This window comes from Oncorhynchus kisutch, linkage group LG14, assembly GCF_002021735.2.
Source record: "Oncorhynchus kisutch isolate 150728-3 linkage group LG14, Okis_V2, whole genome shotgun sequence".
NCBI classification, from domain to species: domain Eukaryota; kingdom Metazoa; phylum Chordata; class Actinopteri; order Salmoniformes; family Salmonidae; genus Oncorhynchus; species Oncorhynchus kisutch.
The window spans coordinates 56,408,643-56,430,255 of NC_034187.2; the positions used below are offsets into that span (position 1 = coordinate 56,408,643).

General features: G+C 39.6%; 1 protein-coding gene and 1 pseudogene across 1 annotated transcript; both read left to right on the plus strand.

The window, feature by feature from the left end:
- On the plus strand, window positions 1–9,486 carry LOC109903584 (major histocompatibility complex class I-related gene protein-like). Its single transcript, XM_020500378.2, has 11 exons — window positions 1–175; window positions 2,356–2,628; window positions 2,719–3,009; window positions 3,150–3,434; window positions 3,651–3,770; window positions 4,040–4,093; window positions 5,134–5,172; window positions 5,280–5,330; window positions 6,142–6,180; window positions 6,288–6,338; window positions 8,550–9,486. The coding sequence occupies exons 1-10, from the start codon at window positions 121–123 to the stop codon at window positions 6,302–6,304; spliced, it is 1,224 nt and encodes a 407-aa protein (XP_020355967.1). The 5' UTR covers window positions 1–120; the 3' UTR covers window positions 6,305–6,338; window positions 8,550–9,486.
- LOC109904448 (H-2 class I histocompatibility antigen, Q10 alpha chain-like) overlaps window positions 9,123–21,613 on the plus strand; it is a 24,359-nt pseudogene continuing 11,868 nt past the window's right edge.

Consider the following 21,613-nt stretch of genomic DNA (forward strand, 5'->3'; position numbering starts at 1 on the left):
TTTCCTTGTTAGAAAAAGCTAAGAGCGCGCAGTCATAGCACCGTGGGGGAATCTGAATTTGACACAGAATTTAAGATATTTATATATTTTAGGGTAATTTACAATACGTGAGGATTCAAAATGTATTTTGTCGTAGTTTTGCTCTTGTTTGGGACACTTTCAACGGTGAACAGTGGTAAGAATGATTTTACTTCCAGAAAATGTGTCACAAGTTAAAGTAAAAGCTCTTGGCAAAGCCGTATATAGCCTACATTATTTATCAAATCAATAATAAACTTAAAAAGCCATTTTCAGTGACTAGCCTATTATATTGGTGGACTGAAGTTCATGTTTTGATATGCTGCACCTTAAATATAAAAAAAAGGATTATTCACTGACTTTCAAAATAGAAATGTTTTTTAATGTTATGTTCATGTTATTGATGACGACTCCAACTTTCTGTTTAATGGTAGGCTAGTTCTGTCAGCCCTTATATTGTGATGCTTCCTTGTTGCCGCTGACAAAGTTCCATTGATTGCACACCTGAGAAAATGTTTTTTACCCAGCAACATGATAAGACAGTTTGATTGGTTGGAACTGCCAGGTGTCAGGTGATAAGGCTATATACACTCAGCAAAATTATAAAGACAACATGTAAAGTGCACAAAAAGGTTATTATTCAAAAATGTTGACACATGTGTTTACATCCCTGTTAGTGAGCATTACTACTTTGCCAAGATAATCCAGCTACCTGACAGATCGGGCATATCTAGAAGCTGATTAAACAGCACGATCATTACACAGGACTTCCTGGTGCTGGGGACAATAAAAGGCCACTCTATAATGTGCAGCTTTGTCACACAACACAATGCCACAGATGTCTAACGTTTTGAGGGTACAATTGGCATGCTGACTGCAGGACTGTCCACCAGAGCTGTTGCCAGAGAATTTCATGTTAATTTCTCGACCAAAAGCCGCCTCCAACGTCGTTTTAGAAAATTATGACAGTACGTCCAACCGCAACTGCAGACCCTGTGTATTATTATATTTTTTTTTATTTGACCTTTGTTTAACTAGGCAAGTCAGTTAAGAACAAATTCTTATTTACAATGACAGCCTAGGAACAGTGGGTTAACTACCTTGTTCAGGGGCAGATCAACAGATCTTTACCTTGTCAGCTCAGGGATTTGATCTAGCAACCTTTCAGTTACTGGCCCAACACTCTAACAACTAGGCACATGCCGCCCCAGGTAGGTAGCCTAGTGGTTAGAGCATCAGCAGTGTATGGCATCGTGTGGGCGAGATGTTCTGCTGATGTGAACAGAGTGCCCCATGGGGGCGGTGGGGTTATGGTATGGGCAGGCATACGCTACGGATAACAAACACAATTGTATTTTATCGATGGCAATTTGAATGCACAGAGATACCGTGACGAGATCCTGATGCCCATGGTCGTGCATTTCATCTGCCGCCATCACCTCATGGATCTCAAGGATCTGTACACAATTTTTGGATGCTGAAAGTGTCCCAGTTCTTCCATAGCCTGCATACTCACCAGACATGTTTGGGATGCTCTGGATCGACGTGTAAAACAGTGTGTTGCAGTTCCCGCCAATATCCAGCAACTTTGCACAGCCATTGAAGAGGAGTGGGACAATATTCTACAGGCCACAATCACCAGCTTGATCAACTCTATGCAAAGGACATGTGTCGCGTTGCATGAGGCAAATGGTGGTCACACCAGATACTGACTGGTTTTATGATCTATGCCCCTACCTTTTTTTTAAAGGTATCTGTGACCAACAGATGCATTTTTGAATTCTCAGTCATGTGAAATCCATAGATTAGGGCCTAATATTTTTTTTTAGATTGACTGATTTCCTTATATGAACTGTAACTCAGTCAAATCTTTGAAATTGTTGCATGTTGCATTTATATTTTTGTTCAGTATAGCATGACTGGCACATAAAAGTGCTTTGTCTCAATTGAGTCTTCTTTAGTATCTTTTCAAATAACAAATGAGTCTAATACATCATTTAACTATACAAAATGTCAATAAAATATCAGATTTTTAAAACTTTATTTAACTAGGCATGTCAGTTAAGAACAAATTCTTATTTTCAATGACGGCCTAGGAACAGTGGGTTAACTACCTGTTCAGGGGCAGAACGACAGATTTGTACCTTGTCAGCTCAGGGATTTGAACTTGCAACCTTCTGGTAACTAGTCCAACGCTCTAACCACTAGGCTGGATTTTATACCAAGACAATGACTATGATGTTACTATGCTTACTATTATCTAGACCTTTTTTCTTTTACATACGTCTCTACTAAGGAGTTGTGACTTACCCATTTGCTCCCCTTTGTAACCATTAGAGACATTGTCGCTGAACTACATCTACACGGCCCTCTCAAAGCCAGTTGAATTGCCTGGTATCCATGAGTTCACTGCCATGGGCTTGATGAATAACAGACAGATCGATTACTATGACAGTGTGGATAAAAAGAAGATTCCCAAACAGGACTGGATGAGGGAGAAGCTGCCAGCAGACTACTGGGAAAAAGGCACTCAGTCACGCAAGAGCAAGGAGCAGTGGTTCAAAGTAAACGTTGACATCCTGATGAACCGCATGAGGCACAACAAAACTGGTGAGACACCACCAAAAATAAATAAAAGACGACTTGACCATACCATAGGTAAGTCATTCCCTCTCCTATACTACTTGTTTTTCCTTTCAGGTGTCCATATCCTTCAGTGGAGGCATGGCTGTGAGATTGACAAACAGCCAGACGGCACATTGAAATTCATAAAGGGCACTGACCAATACAGCTACGATGGTGACGACTTCCTGGCCTTTGACGATGCCACTATGCAGTGGGTGGCACCAGTTGATCAAGCTCTGCCGACTAAGAGGAAGTGGGACGGGGTGCAGATCCTCAACCAGTACACCAAGGGCTACCTGGAGAAGGAGTGTGTGGACTGGCTGTCCAAATTCATGACATATGAGGACAAAGAGGCTAATAAGCACTGTGCGTATTTTTTAAAACCAGCTAACATTTGAATGGTGATCTGAACTTCAAATAGTGTACATGTGGATTACAGAATTGGCATATTTGTACATGTGAAATCAGAATTAAACACTCATGTTCTCTGTTTCTTCCCTCTTTAGCACCTCCAAAGGTATATGCATTTGCTAAAAAAGCCAAAACTGCAGGACATATTCGACTGACCTGCATGGCCACAGGTTTCTATCCCAAAGATGTAATAATGCATATTAAGAAGAATGGCGTCCAATTGACCAAACAAGATGGAGTGCAGTCTGACGGAGTCTTACCCAATGATGAAGAGAGCTACCAGATCAGGATGAGTGTGCAGATTCCAGAGGCAGACAAGGAAACTTATGAATGCTTTGTCAACCATAGAACGTTGAAGGAGCCAATTGTGGCCAAATGGGGTAAAGTAGTCCTTATATTTAATATACCGGTGCTGTATATATTTTTAACAAACACGTTATTAGCTGTTATCAATTTTGGTAAAATCAGACGTTTATGAGTCTCTTATGAGGTCATGAATGCAGATGATTAAAATGTGATTCCTGTTTTTTCAAGCTCATTGTATAAGATGTTATTGTTAATGGTGAATATGTACTCTTATCTTGTCTTCCATGCAGATGGAAAATGCTGTGATTGTAGCCAAGGCACAGTTGTTGTCATTGTTGCTGTTGTTGCGGTGGTCCTCCTGTTAGCTGTGGTTACCTCACTTTTGGTTCTTTGGAGGATAGGCACAATATGTACGTTTCTCACATTGTGAATTAATTTCAAGTCTGTTTCTTTTTCTTCTTATTGATCTGTGAGATAAACTGAAGTGATTATGGTAATTTCTGAAGAGAGTAGGCATATTGCAACCTTTTTTGACATCAGGGCATGACTTTAATAAATCTCAAGTCAGGAGGTCAAGTATTGTACCCACGTGTTCCCACTGTTTCTTCCCACTGTTTCTGATACTCATTTCATAAAATCCTGTTATATTTGGCGTTAACATCTTGCACCATTGTTTTAGGTGGTGGTCAAACAGGAGCTCTAATGCCTACTGGGAATCAGGCACCTCTGAATGGTACTGTTGATACAATGTCATTTTCCTTTCTTTAACAGTTACATCTATATCAGTGGCACAGCAATACCAAAGATCTGGTGTATAATGTATATGTATAATGTATAATGTGTATAATGAAGGGCCATTTTATGAGAGTTAATTATAATGATTGAATTATGTCTTGTGAGGATTAATGACAGACCCCTTAATCCTTGTTTTTACACATCAATCATGGTTATTAATCACATACTGATGAGTAGTTTGGCCCCATATTGTCTACTTGTTGTTTTGGACAATGCCGATCAGTATAAAGCTAAATGTTAATCAAACAGACTTAACTATGGACTTGCAGAGTTATTCTTTTCAAATGACTCTGTTACTTTCAGGCAATGGGAATGGAGCGGCCATTTTGAAGACTGGTCATATTATGTTTTACAGTTGTTAAAAGCAGAGAAGGCTCCAATTTATTTCACGCAACAGAGTGTAGTTCATAATTACAATTAAGAATGATTGATTGAGAACATTGATTCCTGATATTATAAAAAAATGCCTTCATGGAGTTTTCAACAGTGAGTTTTACAAGGAACAATACAACAGGGCCTGTCATGTTTGCATTTCGGTGCAAAGGTTGCTTTAATCACCTTTATCACAAGTCATGTGCTTTATAGACTTGTAAAATGAAGACTGTGTGTCATAGTCAATAAAAGGTTTATCAAGGAAGGGAACACCTAAAGAATAACTAGCAGTTAGACACTGTGAACAATTTGGGGAACAAGATGACAAATACATTCTAACTAACTAAAGAATAATCTGTACTGAATAGGAGTATTATGACACTGACGTTAAATTTAAAGTCACATCTTCTATGTGCTAGGTGGATATTTTTCGATTTTTCGAAGTTAATTAAATTCCTACTTTTTAAATTGCCCATTGTGTGCTATGAGGATTTTTCAGTTAATTAATTTAATTTCAATTGGGAATATGCATGCCTATAGATGACCAATGATCATCACTGAATACTGTATATCTGTATCTAACTAATTGATTATATTCTATTTTAGTGACAACAGAGGACGCAAGCAGCACTTCCTCTGACTCTGGTAATGTTCTTCAAATGTATTGCCAGTTATTTTATCTTATATTACTTACATAGACAGTGAATGCAACTGAAACTATGGAAGTGCTGATGTTAGTTCTGCTGTTCCAGGTCAAGGCAGCAATGAACGTCTAGAGAGGGAGACAATGCTGACAAATGGAGGTAATATAATTGATCCATTTTGACATTTCATCCTTTTTGACATTTCGTTAGATGATCTAACACAATCATGGCCTGCCAATCACATTCTTGAAAGTTCCTGTTTTTTTCTGGTGTTAGTTGTTGTATGTAATATTACGTATCTGAGCACTTAACAGATTGGGCGCCAGCAGCCATACAATCCTGCATCCAACTACTGGCGCTTGCCCAATGACAGTACAAACCACATACAGTATATTAACCAACATCCCCTAACATCATTTGAAAAATTAACATGAATTTCTGGCATTAATATAAAATACAGCTTCATTGTGTTTTCTGAAGGCAAGAACAATACAACAAGGCCTGCCATGTTGACTTTTCAGTGTATAGGTTGCTTTCATCACCTTTATCACAAATCATGTGGTATAATTATACACTTGTAACATGAGAGGAGGACTGAGTCATAATCAAGAACAGGCTTCTCAAGGAGATAAAAGCCGTTAGACACTGTGAACAACATGACAAATTAATTCTAACTAACTAATGAATGATCTGTACGGAGTAGGAATATTATGATACTGAAGTGAAATGTAAAAAGGTAGGAAAGTAAATAGAACATATTTTAGAAGTCACATCTATCTACCAGGGCAGTTTTCAGTTCAGTCAAATCAGGAAGTGAATATAATCTATGAACTAGAAATAGCCCATTGTTTGTGATGAGTATTTTTCAGTTCATTAATCTAATTTCAATTGGGAATATGCATGCCTATAGACGACCAATGAGTATAACTGTATATCTGCATCTAGCTAAAGATTGATTATCTTTTCCCAGTGACAACAGAGGACGCTAGCAGCACTTCCTCTGACTCAGGTAATGTTATTCAAAAGTATTGCCAGTTATTTTATCTTATATTACTTACATAGACAGTGAATGCAACTGAAACTATGGAAGTGCTGATGTTAGTTCTGCTGTTCCAGGTCAAGGCAGCAATTAACGTCTAGAGAGGGAGGTAATGCTGACAAATTAAGGTAATATAATTAGTCCTTTAAAAAAGTTATATATATATATATATATATATATATATATATATATATATATACAATACCATTCAAAGGTTTGGACACACCTACTCATTCAAGTGTTTTTCTTTATTTTTACTATTTTCTACATTATAGAATAATAGTGAAGACATCAATGAGATAACACATGGAATCATGTAGTAACCAAAACAGTAGCCATTCCAGGTGACTACCTCATGAAGCTGGTTGAGAGAATGCCAAGAATGTGCAAAGCTGTCATCAATGCAAAGGGTGGCTACTTTGAAGAATCTAAAATATATTTTGATTAGTTAACACTTTTTTGGTTACTACATGATTCCATATGTGATATTTCATAGTTTTGATGTCGTCACTATTATTTTACAATGTAGAAAATAGTAAGAAAAATAAAGAAAAACCCTTGAATGAGTAGGTGTGTCCAAACTTTTGACTGGTACTGTATATATAATGTAATACAATCTCATTTTTGAAAGTTACTGTTTTTTTCTGGTATTAGTTGTTGTTGAGTGTATTATTATGTATCTGAGCACTCCAGCCATACCACCCTGCATCCAACTAGGCTACTGGTGCCTGCTCATTGACAGTACAACCCATATTAACTAACATGCCATTTGCCAGTACAACCCATATATTAACTAACATTCCCATTAACAGTACAAACCATATTAACTAACATGCTAATTGACAGTACAAACACATATTAACTAACATGCCCATTGACAGTACAATCCATATATTAACTAACATTGTTTTACAAAATCAGCATCATGAGACTACATGGACATGTAATACCAGTGATTTAAAGTACTTAAGTAAATATACTTTAAAGTACTACATAAGTCATTTTTGTGATATCTGTACTTTACTATTTATATTTTTGACAACTTTATACATTTACTCCACTACATTCCTAATGAAAATAATGTACTTTTTACTCCATACATTTTCCCTGACACCCGAAAGTACTTGTTACATTATGAATGCTAAGCAGGACAGGAAAATGGTCTAATTTACACACTTACCAAGAGAACATCCCTGGTCATCCCTACTGCCTCTTATCTGGCAGACTCACTAAACACAAATACTTTGTTTGTAAATTATGTCTGAGGGTTGGAGCATGCCCCTGGCTATCCTTTAAAAAAAAAAAAAAATTGTGCTGGGTGGGTTTGTTAATATAAGGAATTTGAAATTATTTATACTTTAACTTTTGATACTTAAGTATATTTTAGCAATTACATTTACTTGATACTTAAGTATATTTAAAACCAAATACTTTTAGACTTTTACTCAAGTAGGATTTTACTGGGTGACTTTACTTTTACTTCAGTCATTTTATATTAAGGTATCTTTACTTTTACTCCAGTATGACGATTGGGTACGTTTTCCACCACTGTGTAATACTAACTGCTCCATTAATATGTTTGCTTAGGTGTAATTCTTAGTTATCTAAATTATTGTACACTTAGCAAAAATATACTGTAAACGCAACATGTAAAGTGCTTGGTCCCATGTTTCATGAGCTGACATTTTCCTTACTCACAAAAATATCATTTTTCTCAAATGTTGTGCACAATGTGCTTACATCCCTAATAGTGACAATTTTATCCTTTGTCAAGATAATCCATTCACCTGACAGGTGTGGCATATCAAGAAGTGGATGAAACAGCATGATAATTTCACAGGTGGACCTTGTGCTGGGGACAATAAAAATCCACTCTAAAATGTGCAGTTTTGTCACACAACACAATGCCACAGATGTCTCAAGTTTTGAGGGGGCGTGCTATATTGGCATGCCGAGTTCAGGAATGTCCACCAGAGCTGTTGTCAGAGAATTGAATGTTAATTTCTTTACCATAAGCCACCTCCAACGTTGTTTTAGAGAATTTGGCAGTACGTCCAAACGTTTTCACAACCGCAGATCACATGTATGGCATCGTGCGCCCCTGCCCAGTCATGTGAAATCCATAGATTAGGGCCAAATGTTTTTATTTTTATTTCAACTGACTGATTTTCTTATATGAACTTTAACTCAAAAAAATATTTTAAATTGTTCCATGTTGCATTTATATTTTTGTTCAGTATATTATTGTCATTAGCATTCATACTGTTAGTGCAGCTGTAGCCAGAGTATAACAAGCAAGCACCCATTCCCATAATGACTATCTCTCTCTATTCTTTCAGCCATTGGGGAGTGACTGACAACGCATTCAAATCCAGCAAAGAACGTGTGATTTTGTTTTGTTAATCAGCAAATATTGTCAATCTAGATGTTTTCATTCCCATGCATTGATCATTTTGATCAGGTTGGCTTGGATAGGAAATACTTATTTATTGACATTTTGATATTTTGAATACCATAGTGGAATTCTTTGTTTGATTAAAATGTACCAAATTATTTTTCAACAAACGGATTGACCATTTTAATTTATTGGTATTGGAACCATTAGTCTATTTGTATTGCACAGTAGATTAAAATGATTGATTATTTTAAACTAGAAACCAATCTTTGCACGCACAGAAACACACACAGAAACACATACACACACACACACACACTGAACTGCTTTTTAAATAGGTTTTGTTTTTATGGAAAGTATAATAAATTAATAATTAATAAAGGACTGCTTTGATGAACCAATGTGAAAGCCTCAGTAGCACTTATATGTGTTCAACGATGCATTCCACATTTGACTGTTCCAAACATTATTGGACCCCTGTTGTGCTTTTGAGTCATTACAATAATAAAACATACCAATGAATAAAGGTAAGATTATGCGCATATTGCATGAAGTAGGCCTAGCTACAATTACAGTTTACACAACAAACCAAACTTGTTTTACCACGTTCCATGCAGAAAGACTGGCGTTCACCTGATAGAGAAAGCGAAGGTGCACTGTTGTCGGACTGCATCTCACGTGGAAATTTGACCCAGAATTGATTTACACTAGCCCTATTATTATTATTTTCGCGCCATTCAACATTCATGTGAGCATTCAAATTGTATTTTGTCGCACGTTTGTTCCTTTTTGGGACACTTTGACAGTGGACTGTGGGTAGGAATATGTATTTATCTGTAATGTTGCTAAAAGTGAAAGTAAAATGTTGTTTTGGCCAAGTTGCTACGTTTTCTTTTCGTTTTCATGTGGACAAATTATTATTATAGAGGCACATTTCAAGGATTTATGTTCAATTGTGTCATGTGAAAATTGAATGTTTTGTTAAGTTATTTATTATTCTGTTATATCGTTATTCTGAATGAGTTACTTACTTAGTAACTACAATTTAGTTCTTAAAACAGTGTAGGTAATTAGGCTACAATGTTTATCTTTTACCTGTTGCTGCCAAGTTCCATTGACTGTACCTGATTGTACACCTGTGAAAACCATCTAATCTGGCAACATAAATGGACAGTTTGATTGGTTGGAAATGCTATAGCGCGATTAGCCTATAGTGTCTAATTTCGTTGATCCAGGATCAGTTTTAGTTTGGTCTCTTTCAATAACCATTGTAGGCAAAGTGGTGAACAAAAATTTAAGGATTATTAAAGGACAACTCAACCCAAAAACTATATTTTGGTATTTGTTCCATTGTTGACATAGTTTCAAAATGTTTTGCTTGTCAGTGATCAAGTTTTCAAGATATGTAACTTTCAAAATACAGAAATCATTGCCATGTGATGCATGTAAAAAACTTGATTACTGACAAGCAGAACATTTTGAGACTATGTCAACAATGAACTAATGAAACAAATACCAAAATATAGTTTTGGGGTAGAATTTTCATTTAAAAACAGCAAATGCATTTTTATCACTCTACATAGCCTACTGTAGCTATTTTAGTAAATCTTCTAAGTACAATGCAAAGGACAATTTACTTGACTCTAAGAACAATACCATACCATAGGTAAGTCATTCCCTCACTTCTTCTACTTGTTTTTCTTCTCATATGTCCATCTTCTTATGTGGAAGCATGGCTGTAAGATTGACCAACAGAGTGATGGCACATTGAAATTCATATACGGCACTGACCAATATTAGCTACGATGGTGATGACTTCCTGGCCTTTGACGATGCCACTATGCAGTGGGTGACACCAGTTGATCAAGCTCTGCCGACTAAGAGGAAGTGGGACAGGGTGCAGATCCTCAACCAGTACACCAAGGGCTACCTGGAGAAGGAGTGTGTGGACTGGGTTTCTAAATTCATGGCATATGAGGACAAAGAATTCAGTAGAGCTGATTGTGAATATTTATGAAAGAGGCTAATAAGGACTGAGTATTTAAACAAACAAGCTAACAATTGAATGGTGATCTGAACTTCAAATAGTGTAAATGTGGATAAAGGCATATTTGTACATGTGAAATCATAAATAAAACACTCATGTTCTCTATTTATTCCCTCTTTAGCCCCTCCAAAGATCTATGTTTTCACCAAAAAAAAGCCAAACTGCGGGACATGTCCGCCTGACTTGAATGGCTGCAGGTTTCTATCCCAAAGATGTGCTAATGCATATTAAGAAGAATGGGGTCCAATTGACTGATAAAGATGGAGTGCAGTCTCCAGTAGTCCTACCCAATGATGATGACACCCACCAAATCAGGAAGCGTGTGGAGATCCAAGAGGCAGACACATCTGATTATAAATGCTATGTTCACCTTGGAACATTGCTGAAGCCAATTGTGGGAAAATGGGGTAAAGTATTCTAGTGTTAGTATCAATGGCAGTAAAATCTGATGTTTCTTCGCTCTTACCACAATGAGGTCATGAATATAGATTATATTTCGGTTACCCATCTATAAAAAATGTGACATAATAATATAATCCCCATATTCTTAGTTAATTCATTTGAATAATACACATAAATGAAGTGGTCGATTGTTGATAAACTATATACAAATGAGAACTGTTTCAAACTCAATTTATAGGATTTTATAGTTAATGCTTAATATGTCCTCTTTTCTTCCATACAGATGGAAAATGCTGTGACTAGCCATGTCACAGGTGGTGTCATTGGTGCTGTTGTGGTCCTTCTGCTCATATTGATCTTGGTTGCCTTGATACTGTTTATTTAGAAAAGGATAATATGTAAATGTCATACAATTATTGTTTTATAACAATGTGTTTATGTAATTTGACACACTTATTGATATTATTATAGCGAGAAGGCATTCGTCTAAAACTTCTATGCTCCTTCTTCTCCCAGCACTCCTGGCGCAGAACCTGCAATTCCCCAAAATCGACCACAGTTCTGCAACGTTCACCTGTGGGCCACCGCTCTTCAATGCCAACCTCTGCCGCTGTTAGGCCATGACCAATGGGGTAAAGATCCATGAGGTAAGCATGGCTGGATTTTATGCCATAGTCAGGTCTCAATTCAATACGTAGCATTGAAGATTAAAGGCAATGTTCCCGCATTCACAGAGAACGCTGCATATGTGAGCTCAATCGGAAATTACCTTTAAAGGGGCAATCAGCAGTTGAAACAATAACAAAGCATTTTCCCAGACCCTGTTTTGTTAAAAAGCTGAAGGATTGGGCTGGTGAAATGTAGCTAACCACTCTGAAATTCATAAACAGAGCTATGGATGCAAAGACTGACCATCCATGATGTCAAAATTAAAGTTTTAATCATGTTTTGAGGCTACATACTGTTTGTTTACATTTACTTTGTATACAAGTATAATTTGGGTTCTGATGAGGTACGACAGTTGAACTAAGCTCATGAGGCATTTACAAGTTATATTCTTGAAGAATCAATTGGTATACAGTGCATTCGGGAAAAGTATTCAGACCCTTTCCCTTTTTCCACATTTTGTTACGTTACAGCCTTATTCTAAGATGGATAAAACATATTTTTTTCTCATAAATCTACACACAATACCCCATAATGACAAAGCAAAAACAGGTTTTTATAAATGTTTGCAAATTCATAAAAAATACAAAACAGAAATACCTTATTTAGATTAATATTTAGACCTTTTCCTATGAATGAGCTCAGGTGCATCCTGTGCATCCTGTTTCCATTGATTATCCTTGAGATGTTTCTACAACTTGATTGGAGTTCACCTGTGGTAAATTCAATTGATTGGACATGATTGGAAAAGCACACACCTGTCTATATAAAGGCCCCACAGTTGACAGTGCATGTCAGAGCAAAACCAAGCCATGAGGTCGAAGGAATTGTCCGTGGCCCCCCGAGACAGGAATAAGTCAAAGCACAGATCTGGGGAAGGGTACCAAAAAATGTCTGCAGCATTGATGGTCCTCAATAACAGAGTGGCCTCCATCATTCTTAAATGGAAGAAGTTTGGAACCACCGAGACTCTCCTAGAACTGGCCGCCTGGCCAAACTGAGCAATCTGGGGAGAAGGGGCGAGTAACCGGAAGGTTGCAAGTTCAAACCCCCAAGCTGACAAGGTACAAATCTGTCGTTCTGCCCCTGAACAGGCAGTTAACCCACTGTTCCTAGGCCGTCATTGAAAATAAGAATTTGTTCTTAACTGACTTGCCTAGTTAAATAAAGGTAACCAAGAACACGATGGTCACTCTGACAGAGTTCCTATGTGGAGATGAGAAAACCTTTCAGAAGGACAACAATAAAGACTCTCAGACCTTGAGAAACAAGATTCTCTGGTCTGGTGAAACCAAGTTTGAACTCTTTGGCCTGAATGTCAGGCGTCACTTCTGTTGGAAACCTGGCACCATCCCTACGGTGAAGCATGGTGGTGGCAGCATCATGCTGTGGGGATGTTTTTCAGTGGCAGGGACTGGGAGACTAGTCAGGATCGAGGGAAAGATGAACGGAGCAAAGTACAGAGATATCCTTGATGAAAACCTGCTCCATAGCACCCAGGACCTCAGACTGGGATGAAGTTTCACCTTCCAACAGGACAATGACCCTAAGCACACAGCCAAGACAACCCAGGAGTGGCTTCGGGACAAGTCTCTGAATGTCCTTGAGTGGCCCAGCCAGAGCCCGGACTTGAATCCAATTGAACATATGGAGAGACCTGAAAATAGCTATGCAGCGACACTCCCCATCCAACCTGACAGATCTTGAGAGGATCTGTAGAGAAGAATGGGAGAAACTCCCCAAATACAGGTGTGCCAAGCTTGTAGCGTCATACCCAAGAAGACTCGAGGCTGTAATCGCTGCCAAAGGTGCTTCAACAAAGTACTGAGTAAAAGGTCTGAATAATTATGTCAAATTATTTATTTTTAATACATTTTCAAACATTTCTATGGCCTGTTTTTGCTTTGTCATTATGGAGTATTGTGTGTAGATTGATGTAAAAAAAAACAATTTAATTAATTTTAGAATAAGGCTGTAACATAAAAAAGTTTGGAAAAGTCAAGGGGTCTGACTACTTCCTGAATTCACTGTAATATCATTAATTTATAAGACCAAAAATGTGTGTAGCAACTGCAGATTGTCCCTTTAAATATGAACCGCTCTATAATGCTGATATTCTGTGCTACGCATTGAATTGAGCCCTTAGTGTTTATGTTTAAAACGTGTCTAATAATGCTTTGCACTTTCCAAATATATGTTTTTCCCTCCAGAACAAATCACATGGTAAACTTGATCAAATCAAATCAAATCAAATTTATTTATATAGCCCTTCGTACATCAGCTGATATCTCAAAGTGCTGTACAGAAACCCAGCCTAAAACCCCAAACAGCAAGCAATGCAGGTGTAGAAGCACGGTGGCTAGGAAAAACTCCCTAGAAAGGCCAATACCTAGGAAGAAACCTAGAGAGGAACCAGGCTATGTGGGGTGGCCAGTCCTCTTCTGGCTGTGCCAGGTGGAGATTATAACAGAACATTGCCAAGATGTTCAAATGTTCATAAATGACCAGCATGGTCGAATAATAATAAGGCAGAACAGTTGAAACTGGAGCAACAGCACAGTCAGGTGGAAGTTGAAACTGGAGCAGCAGCATGGCCAGGTGGACTGGGGACAGCAAGGAGTCATCATGTCAGGTAGTCCTGGGGCATGGTCCTAGGGCTCAGGTCCTCCGAGAGAGAGAAAGAAAGAGAGAAGGAGAGAATTAGAGAACGCACACTTAGATTCACACAGGACACCGAATAGGACAGGAGAAGTACTCCAGATATAACAAACTGACCCCAGCCCCCCGACACATAAACTACTGCAGCATAAATACTGGAGGCTGAGACAGGAGGGGTCAGGAGACACTGTGGCCCCATCCGAGGACACCCCCGGACAGGGCCAAACAGGAAGGATATAACCCCACCCACTTTGCCAAAGCACAGCCCCCACACCACTAGAGGGATATCTTTAACCACCAACTTACCATCCTGAGACAAGGCTGAGTATAGCCCACAAAGATCTCCGCCACGGCACAACCCAAGGGGGGGGCGCCAACCCAGACAGGATGACCACAACAGTGAATCAACCCACTCAGGTGACGCACCCCCTCCAGGGACGGCATGAGAGAGCCCCAGCAAGCCAGTGACTCAGCCCCTGTAATAGGGTTAGAGGCAGAGAATCCCAGTGGAAAGAGGGGAACCGGCCAGGCAGAGACAGCAAGGGCGGTTCGTTGCTCCAGAGACTTTCCGTTCACCTTCCCACTCCTGGGCCAGACTACACTCAATCATATGACCCACTGAAGAGATGAGTCTTCAGTAAAGACTTAAAGGTTGAGACCGAGTTTGCGTCTCTGACATGGGTAGGCAGACCGTTCCATAAAAATGGAGCTCTATAGGAGAAAGCCCTGCCTCCAGCTGTTTGCTTAGAAATTCTAGGGACAATTAGGAGGCCTGCGTCTTGTGACCGTAGCGTACGTGTAGGTATGTACGGCAGGACCAAATCAGAGAGATAGGTAGGAGCAAGCCCATGTAATGCTTTGTAGGTTAGCAGTAAAACCTTGAAATCAGCCCTTGCTTTGACAGGAAGCCAGTGTAGAGAGGCTAGCACTGGAGTAATATGATCACATTTTTTGGTTCTAGTCAGGATTCTAGCAGCCGTATTTAGCACTAACTGAAGTTTATTTAGTGCTTTATCCGGGTAGCCGGAAAATAGAGCATTGCAGTAGTCTAACCTAGAAGTGACAAAAGCATGGATTAATTTTTCTGCATCATTTTTGGACAGAAAGTTTCTGATTTTTGCAATGTTACGTAGATGGAAAAAAGCTGTCCTCGAAATGGTCTTGATATGTTCTTCAAAAGAGAGATCAGGGTCCAGAGTAACGCCGAGGTCCTTCACAGTTTTATTTGAGACGACTGTACAAACATTAAGATTAATTGTCAGATTCAACAGAAGATCTCTTTGTTTCTTGGGACCTAGAACAAGCATCTCTGTTTTGTCCGAGTTTAATAGTAGAAAGTTTGCAGCCATCCACTTCCTTATGTCTGAAACACATGCTTCTAGCGAGGGCAATTTTGGGGCTTCACCATGTTTCATTGAAATGTACAGCTGTGTGTCATCCGCATAGCAGTGAAAGTTTACATTATGTTTTCGAATAACATCCCCAAGAGGTAAAATATATAGTGAAAACAATAGTGGTCCTAAAACGGAACCTTGAGGAACACCGAAATTTACAGTTGATTTGTCAGAGGACAAACCATTCACAGAGACAAACTGATATCTTTCCGACAGATAAGATCTAAACCAGGCCAGAACATGTCCGTGTAGAATTTGGGTTTCCAATCTCTCCAAAAGAATGTGGTGATCGATGGTATCAAAAGCAGCACTAAGGTCTAGGAGCACGAGGACAGATGCAGAGCCTCGGTCCGATGCCATTAAAATGTAATTTACCACCTTCACAAGTGCCGTCTCAGTGCTATGATGGGGTCTAAAACCAGACTGAAGCATTTCGTATACATTGTTTGTCTTCAGGAAGGCAGTGAGTTGCTGCGCAACAGCCTTCTCTAAAATTTTTGAGAGGAATGGAAGATTCGATATAGGCCGATAGTTTTTTATATTTTCTGGGTCAAGGTTTGGCTTTTTCAAGAGAGGCTTTATTACTGCCACTTTTAGTGAGTTTGGTACACATCCAGTGGATAGAGAGCCGTTTATTATGTTCAACATAGGAGGGCCAAGCACAGGAAGCAGCTCTTTCAGTAGTTTAGTTGGAATAGGGTCCAGTATGCAGCTTGAAGGTTTAGAGGCCATGATTATTTTCATCATTGTGTCAAGAGATATAGTACTAAAACACTTGAGCGTCTCTCTTGATCCTAGGTCCTGGCAGAGTTGTGCAGACTCAGGACAACTGAGGTTTGGAGGAATACGCAGGTTTAAAGAGGAGTCCGTAATTTGCTTTCTAATAATCATAATCTTTTCCTCAAAGAAGTTCATGAATTTATCACTGCTAAAGTGAAAGTCATCCTCTCTTGGGGAATGCTGCTTTTTAGTTAGCTTTGCGACAGTATTAAAAAGGAATTTCGGATTGTTCTTATTTTCCTCAATTAAGTTAGAAAAATAGGATGATCGAGCAGCAGTAAGGGCTTTACGGTACTGCACGGTACCGTCCTTCCAAGCTAGTCGGAAGACTTCCAGTTTGGTGTGGCGCCATTTCCGTTCCAATTTTCTGGAAGCTTGCTTCAGAGCTCGGGTATTTTCTGTGTACCAGGGAGCTAGTTTCTTATGAGACATTTTTTTAGTTTTTAGGGGTGCAACTGCATCTAGGGTATTGCGCAAGGTTAAATTGAGATCCTCAGTTAGGTGGTTAACTGATTTTTGTCCTCTGGCGTCCTTGGGTAGGCAGAGGGAGTCTGGAAGGGCATCAAGGAATCTTTGTGTTGTCTGTGAATTTATAGCACGACTTTTGATGTTCCTTGGTTGGGGTCTAAGCAGATTATTTGTTGCAATTGCAAACGTAATAAAATGGTGGTCCGATAGTCCAGGATTATGAGGAAAAACATGAAGATCCACCACATTTATTCCATGGGACAAAACTAGGTCCAGCATATGACTGTGACAGTGAGTGGGTCCAGAGACATGTTGGACAAAACCCACTGAGTCGATGATGGCTCCGAAAGCCTTTTGGAGTGGGTCTGTGGACTTTTCCATGTGAATATTAAAGTCACCAAAGATTAGAATATTATCTGCTATGACTACAAGGTCCGATAGGAATTCAGGGAACTCAGTGAGAAACGCTGTATATGGCCCAGGAGGCCTGTAAACAGTAGCTATAAAAAGTGATTGAGTAGGCTGCATAGATTTCATGACTAGAAGCTCAAAAGACGAAAATGTCATTTTTTTTTTTGTAAATTGAAATTTGCTATCGTAAATGTTAGCAACACCTCCGCCTTTGCGGGATGCACGGGGGATATGGTCACTAGTGTAGCCAGGAGGTGAGGCCTCATTTAAAACAGTAAATTCATCAGGCTTAAGCCATGTTTCAGTCAGGCCAATCACATCAAGATTATGATCAGTGATTAGTTCATTGACTATAATTGCCTTTGAAGTAAGGGATCTAACATTAAGTAGCCCTATTTTGAGATGTGAGGTATCATGATCTCTTTCAGTAATGACAGGAATGGAGGTGGTCTTTATCCTAGTGAGATTGCTAAGGCGAACACCGCCATGTTTAGTTTTGCCCAACCTAGGTCGAGGCACAGACACGGTCTCAATGGTGATAGCTGAGCTGACTACACTGACTGTGCTAATGGCAGACTCCACTATGCTGGCAGGCTGGCTAACAGCCTGCTGCCTGGCCTGCACCCTATTTCATTGTGGAGCTAGAGGAGTTAGAGCCCTGTCTATGTTGGTAGATAAGATGAGAGCACCCCTCCAGCTAGGATGGAGTCCGTCACTCCTCAGCAGGTCAGGCTTGGTCCTGTTTGTGGGTGAGTCCCAGAAAGAGGGCCAATTATCTACAAATTCTAACTTTTGGGAGGGGCAGAAAACAGTTTTCAACCAGCGATTGAGTTGTGAGACTCTGCTGTAGAGCTCATCACTCCCCCTAACTGGGAGGGGGCCAGAGACAATTACTCGATGCCGACACATCTTTCTAGCTGATATGCACGCAGAAGCTATGTTGCGCTTGGTGATTTCTGACTGTTTCATCCTAACATCGTTGGTGCCGACGTGGATAACAATATCTCTATACTCTCTACACTCGCCAGTTTTAGCTTTAGCCAGCACCATCTTCAGATTAGCCTTAACGTCGGTAGCCCTGCCCCCGGGTAAACAGTGTATGATCGCTGGATGATTCGCTTTAAGTCTAATACTGCGGGTAATGGAGTCGCCAATGACTAGAGTTTTCAATTTGTCAGAGCTAATGGTGGGAAGCTTCGGCGTCTCAGACCCCGTAACGGGAGGAGTAGAGACCAGAGAAGAATCGGCCTCTGACTCCGACCCGCTGCTTAATGGGGAAAACCGGTTGAAAGTTTCTGTCGGCTGAATGAGCGACACCGGTTGAGCGTTCCTACAGCATTTCCTTCCAGAAACCGTGAGAAAGTTGTCCGGCTGCGGGGACTGTGCCAGGGGATTTACACTACTATCTGTACTTACTGGTGCCACAGACGCTGTTTCATCCTTTCCTACACTGAAATTACCCTTGCCTAACGATTGCGTCTGAAGCTGGGCTTGCAGCACAGCTATCCTCGCCGTAAGGCGAGTACAGCGGCTGCAATTAGAAGGCATCATGTTCATGTTACTACTTAGCTTCGGCTGTTGGAGGTCCTGACGAATCGTGTCCAGATAAAGCGTCCGGAGTGAAAAAGTTGAGGAAAAAATAAATAAATATATGAACGGTAATTAAAAAGTGAAAACCGTAAAGGTGTCAGGTAGCAAAACAGGTTGGCAACAAAACGCACAGCAACTCGAAAACAAGCCTGCAAGTTGTGACCGGAAATGACCCACTTAGCTAGCTAGCTTGATAACATGTGAATCTTAGTTCTTACATCAACACATTAAATAATGAGTACGTTTATATGTGCACTAATAGTTTGATAATGGCAGTTGGCATTAGTCATGTAAACACATTACTCTGCTTATTTTAATTGGCATAAGGTCATAATCGAAGTAAGCATACGCCAATTAAAACACTTGGTTTTCTGAGCAATATTTAAAGTTATTAGGACATGTAAATGGCTTAATTGGTGTTCCAGCTGTGTATCTGCACATGATCTGCGCATGTGCAGACAGAGCTTGTGAGGATCTGGCAACCCATCATTACGCACACCTGGCAACCATCATTACGCATTCCTGCGCCTCATCAGACATACCTGGACTTCATCACTTCCCTGATTGCTCCTCCTTTATCTACACTCCATTGTATTCACCCTTCAGGCAGTATTTGTTATGTTTTACATGTTAGACATGTCCCTTGTTTTGTATCGTTCCATGGTCTTTTTAATTAAACTCATTAACTTCACTTGCTTCCAGCCTCCCTGCATCCATGTTATACATGCACACAAAAAGCTTCTTTCTCTCAGCTTATTTCTCCTGTGCACAAATTTGTTTACATCCCTGTTTGTGAGCATTTCTCTTTTGCCAAGATAACCTGTTCACCTGACAGGTGTAGCATATCAAGAAGCTGACTAAACAGCATCATCATTACACAGGTGCACCTTCTGCTGGGGACAATAAAAGGCCAATCTAAAATGCCACAGATGTCTCAAGTTTTCAGGGAGTGTACAATTGGCATGCTGACTGCAGGAATGTCCAACAGAGAATTTAATGTTAATTTCTTTACCAATGTCGTTTTAGAGAATTTGGCAGTATAACCAACCGCCCTCACAACCGCAGACCACTTGTGTGTGGGGGGGAGGGGCGGGGGGGGGACTTGTACTTGGAACTTGGATTGGCTGTTCCTGGCTCCCCAGTGGGTGGTCTGGCTCCCAAGTGGGTGGGCCTAAGCCCTCCTAGACCCACCCATGGCTGCACCCCTGCCAGGTCATGTGAAATCCATAGATTATTGCCTAATGATTTTATTTGAACTGACTGATTTCCTTCTATGAACTGTAACTCAATAAAATCTCTGAAATTGTTGCATTTATATCAATACTTTAGTTAAGTTTATAGTTTTCACAAATCAAAGTCTTCACAAAAATAACATGGTCACTGTGGTAAAACGTTTATTTTGATTGCCGATTTTCTGCATTTATCTAAATCCCACCAGTGGCCTGATTTCAGAAGTGTGCATGTAAACAGGATTATTAGGGAAATTGTTCTTCTTGCAAAGCATGTAAATGTTTTAAACAAACTATTATATTAACCTGTCTATCCACAATAATTGCATTAATGTGTGCAGGTAACTGTGCTCAATGTTACCACCTTCTGAAATGTAAATTGAAAATTAATACAGTAAAAAAAAGCCTAATCCAGGAAGCACAGACATCCCAGTACCGTTATTGTTATTTGTTGTTATTCTTAAAATGAATGAATGTTTTCAATATTGGCCAGGACGTAAATACTGTACAAGGACAATAATGCCATCTACACATCTTTGAGATTAAATTAATTCATACTCACTTTCACACTTACTTTTTCTTTGACCATAGGGCGAATTCAACGAAAACCCAGTGATGCTTAGCAACCTGATGTCATTGACAGAGTACACTGTGACCATCTTGGCTTTGTATGGTAGGGGTCCACCAGTAAGACTGCCTCTCTTCTCCCCTCTATTCTCCCCAGTTGTTAGTTGTGGAGAGCTGTATGGTACAGTGGTACTGAAGGAGGAAGACTGTGTCGTGGTAATTGCTTGTATTACTAAATGATGAGAGTTATAAACCACACACAAGTCAGAGTTATATTTAAACTTCATCTTTAATTATATGAGCTTCACCATAGCCTTATGACTCTCAGATCAATTCAATGTCTATAAATGAATTCTGAGAGTGCTTACAAAAGAACACTAGTATCTTTTATAGCCAAGATAAACCCCTCTCAACTCACATGACCAACCACAGATTTCAGGAACTTCACAAAGGGCCTTTTACTTGAGAAAGGAGTATCCCATAGCCAGATAGCATTAGCTATACATTATCGTTCAGTTTGGTCTCTAAGACGAGGTTCTAATCTCGTTCTTGGTACTTCATAGTACCAAAACATTACCTCATCCAATGGCATATATCAATTGTCAATTCTAGATACTCCCATCTCAAATACACCCCCTCCTGGACAAGCTCACTGAGGGGAGTGAGCCTCTAGGTCATATACTATGAAAGATAAGTTCAACATCAGAGGGGTAATACAATGGTTCCAGACACTGCCATACACCTCCCCCCAAATGGGAAAAGGAGGGAGTGACTGGCGTACAGACATTGTGGAGCC

Bases quoted from the DNA above. Each gene is read 5' to 3' on its own strand.
- LOC109903584 (XM_020500378.2), top strand. From the start codon at position 121: ATGTATTTTGTCGTAGTTTTGCTCTTGTTTGGGACACTTTCAACGGTG. The intron at 2,629-2,718 runs GTGAGACACCAC...TTTTCCTTTCAG, and splicing joins CATGAGGCACAACAAAACTG to GTGTCCATATCCTTCAGTGG. The intron at 5,331-6,141 runs GTAATATAATTG...ATCTTTTCCCAG, and splicing joins GACAATGCTGACAAATGGAG to TGACAACAGAGGACGCTAGC.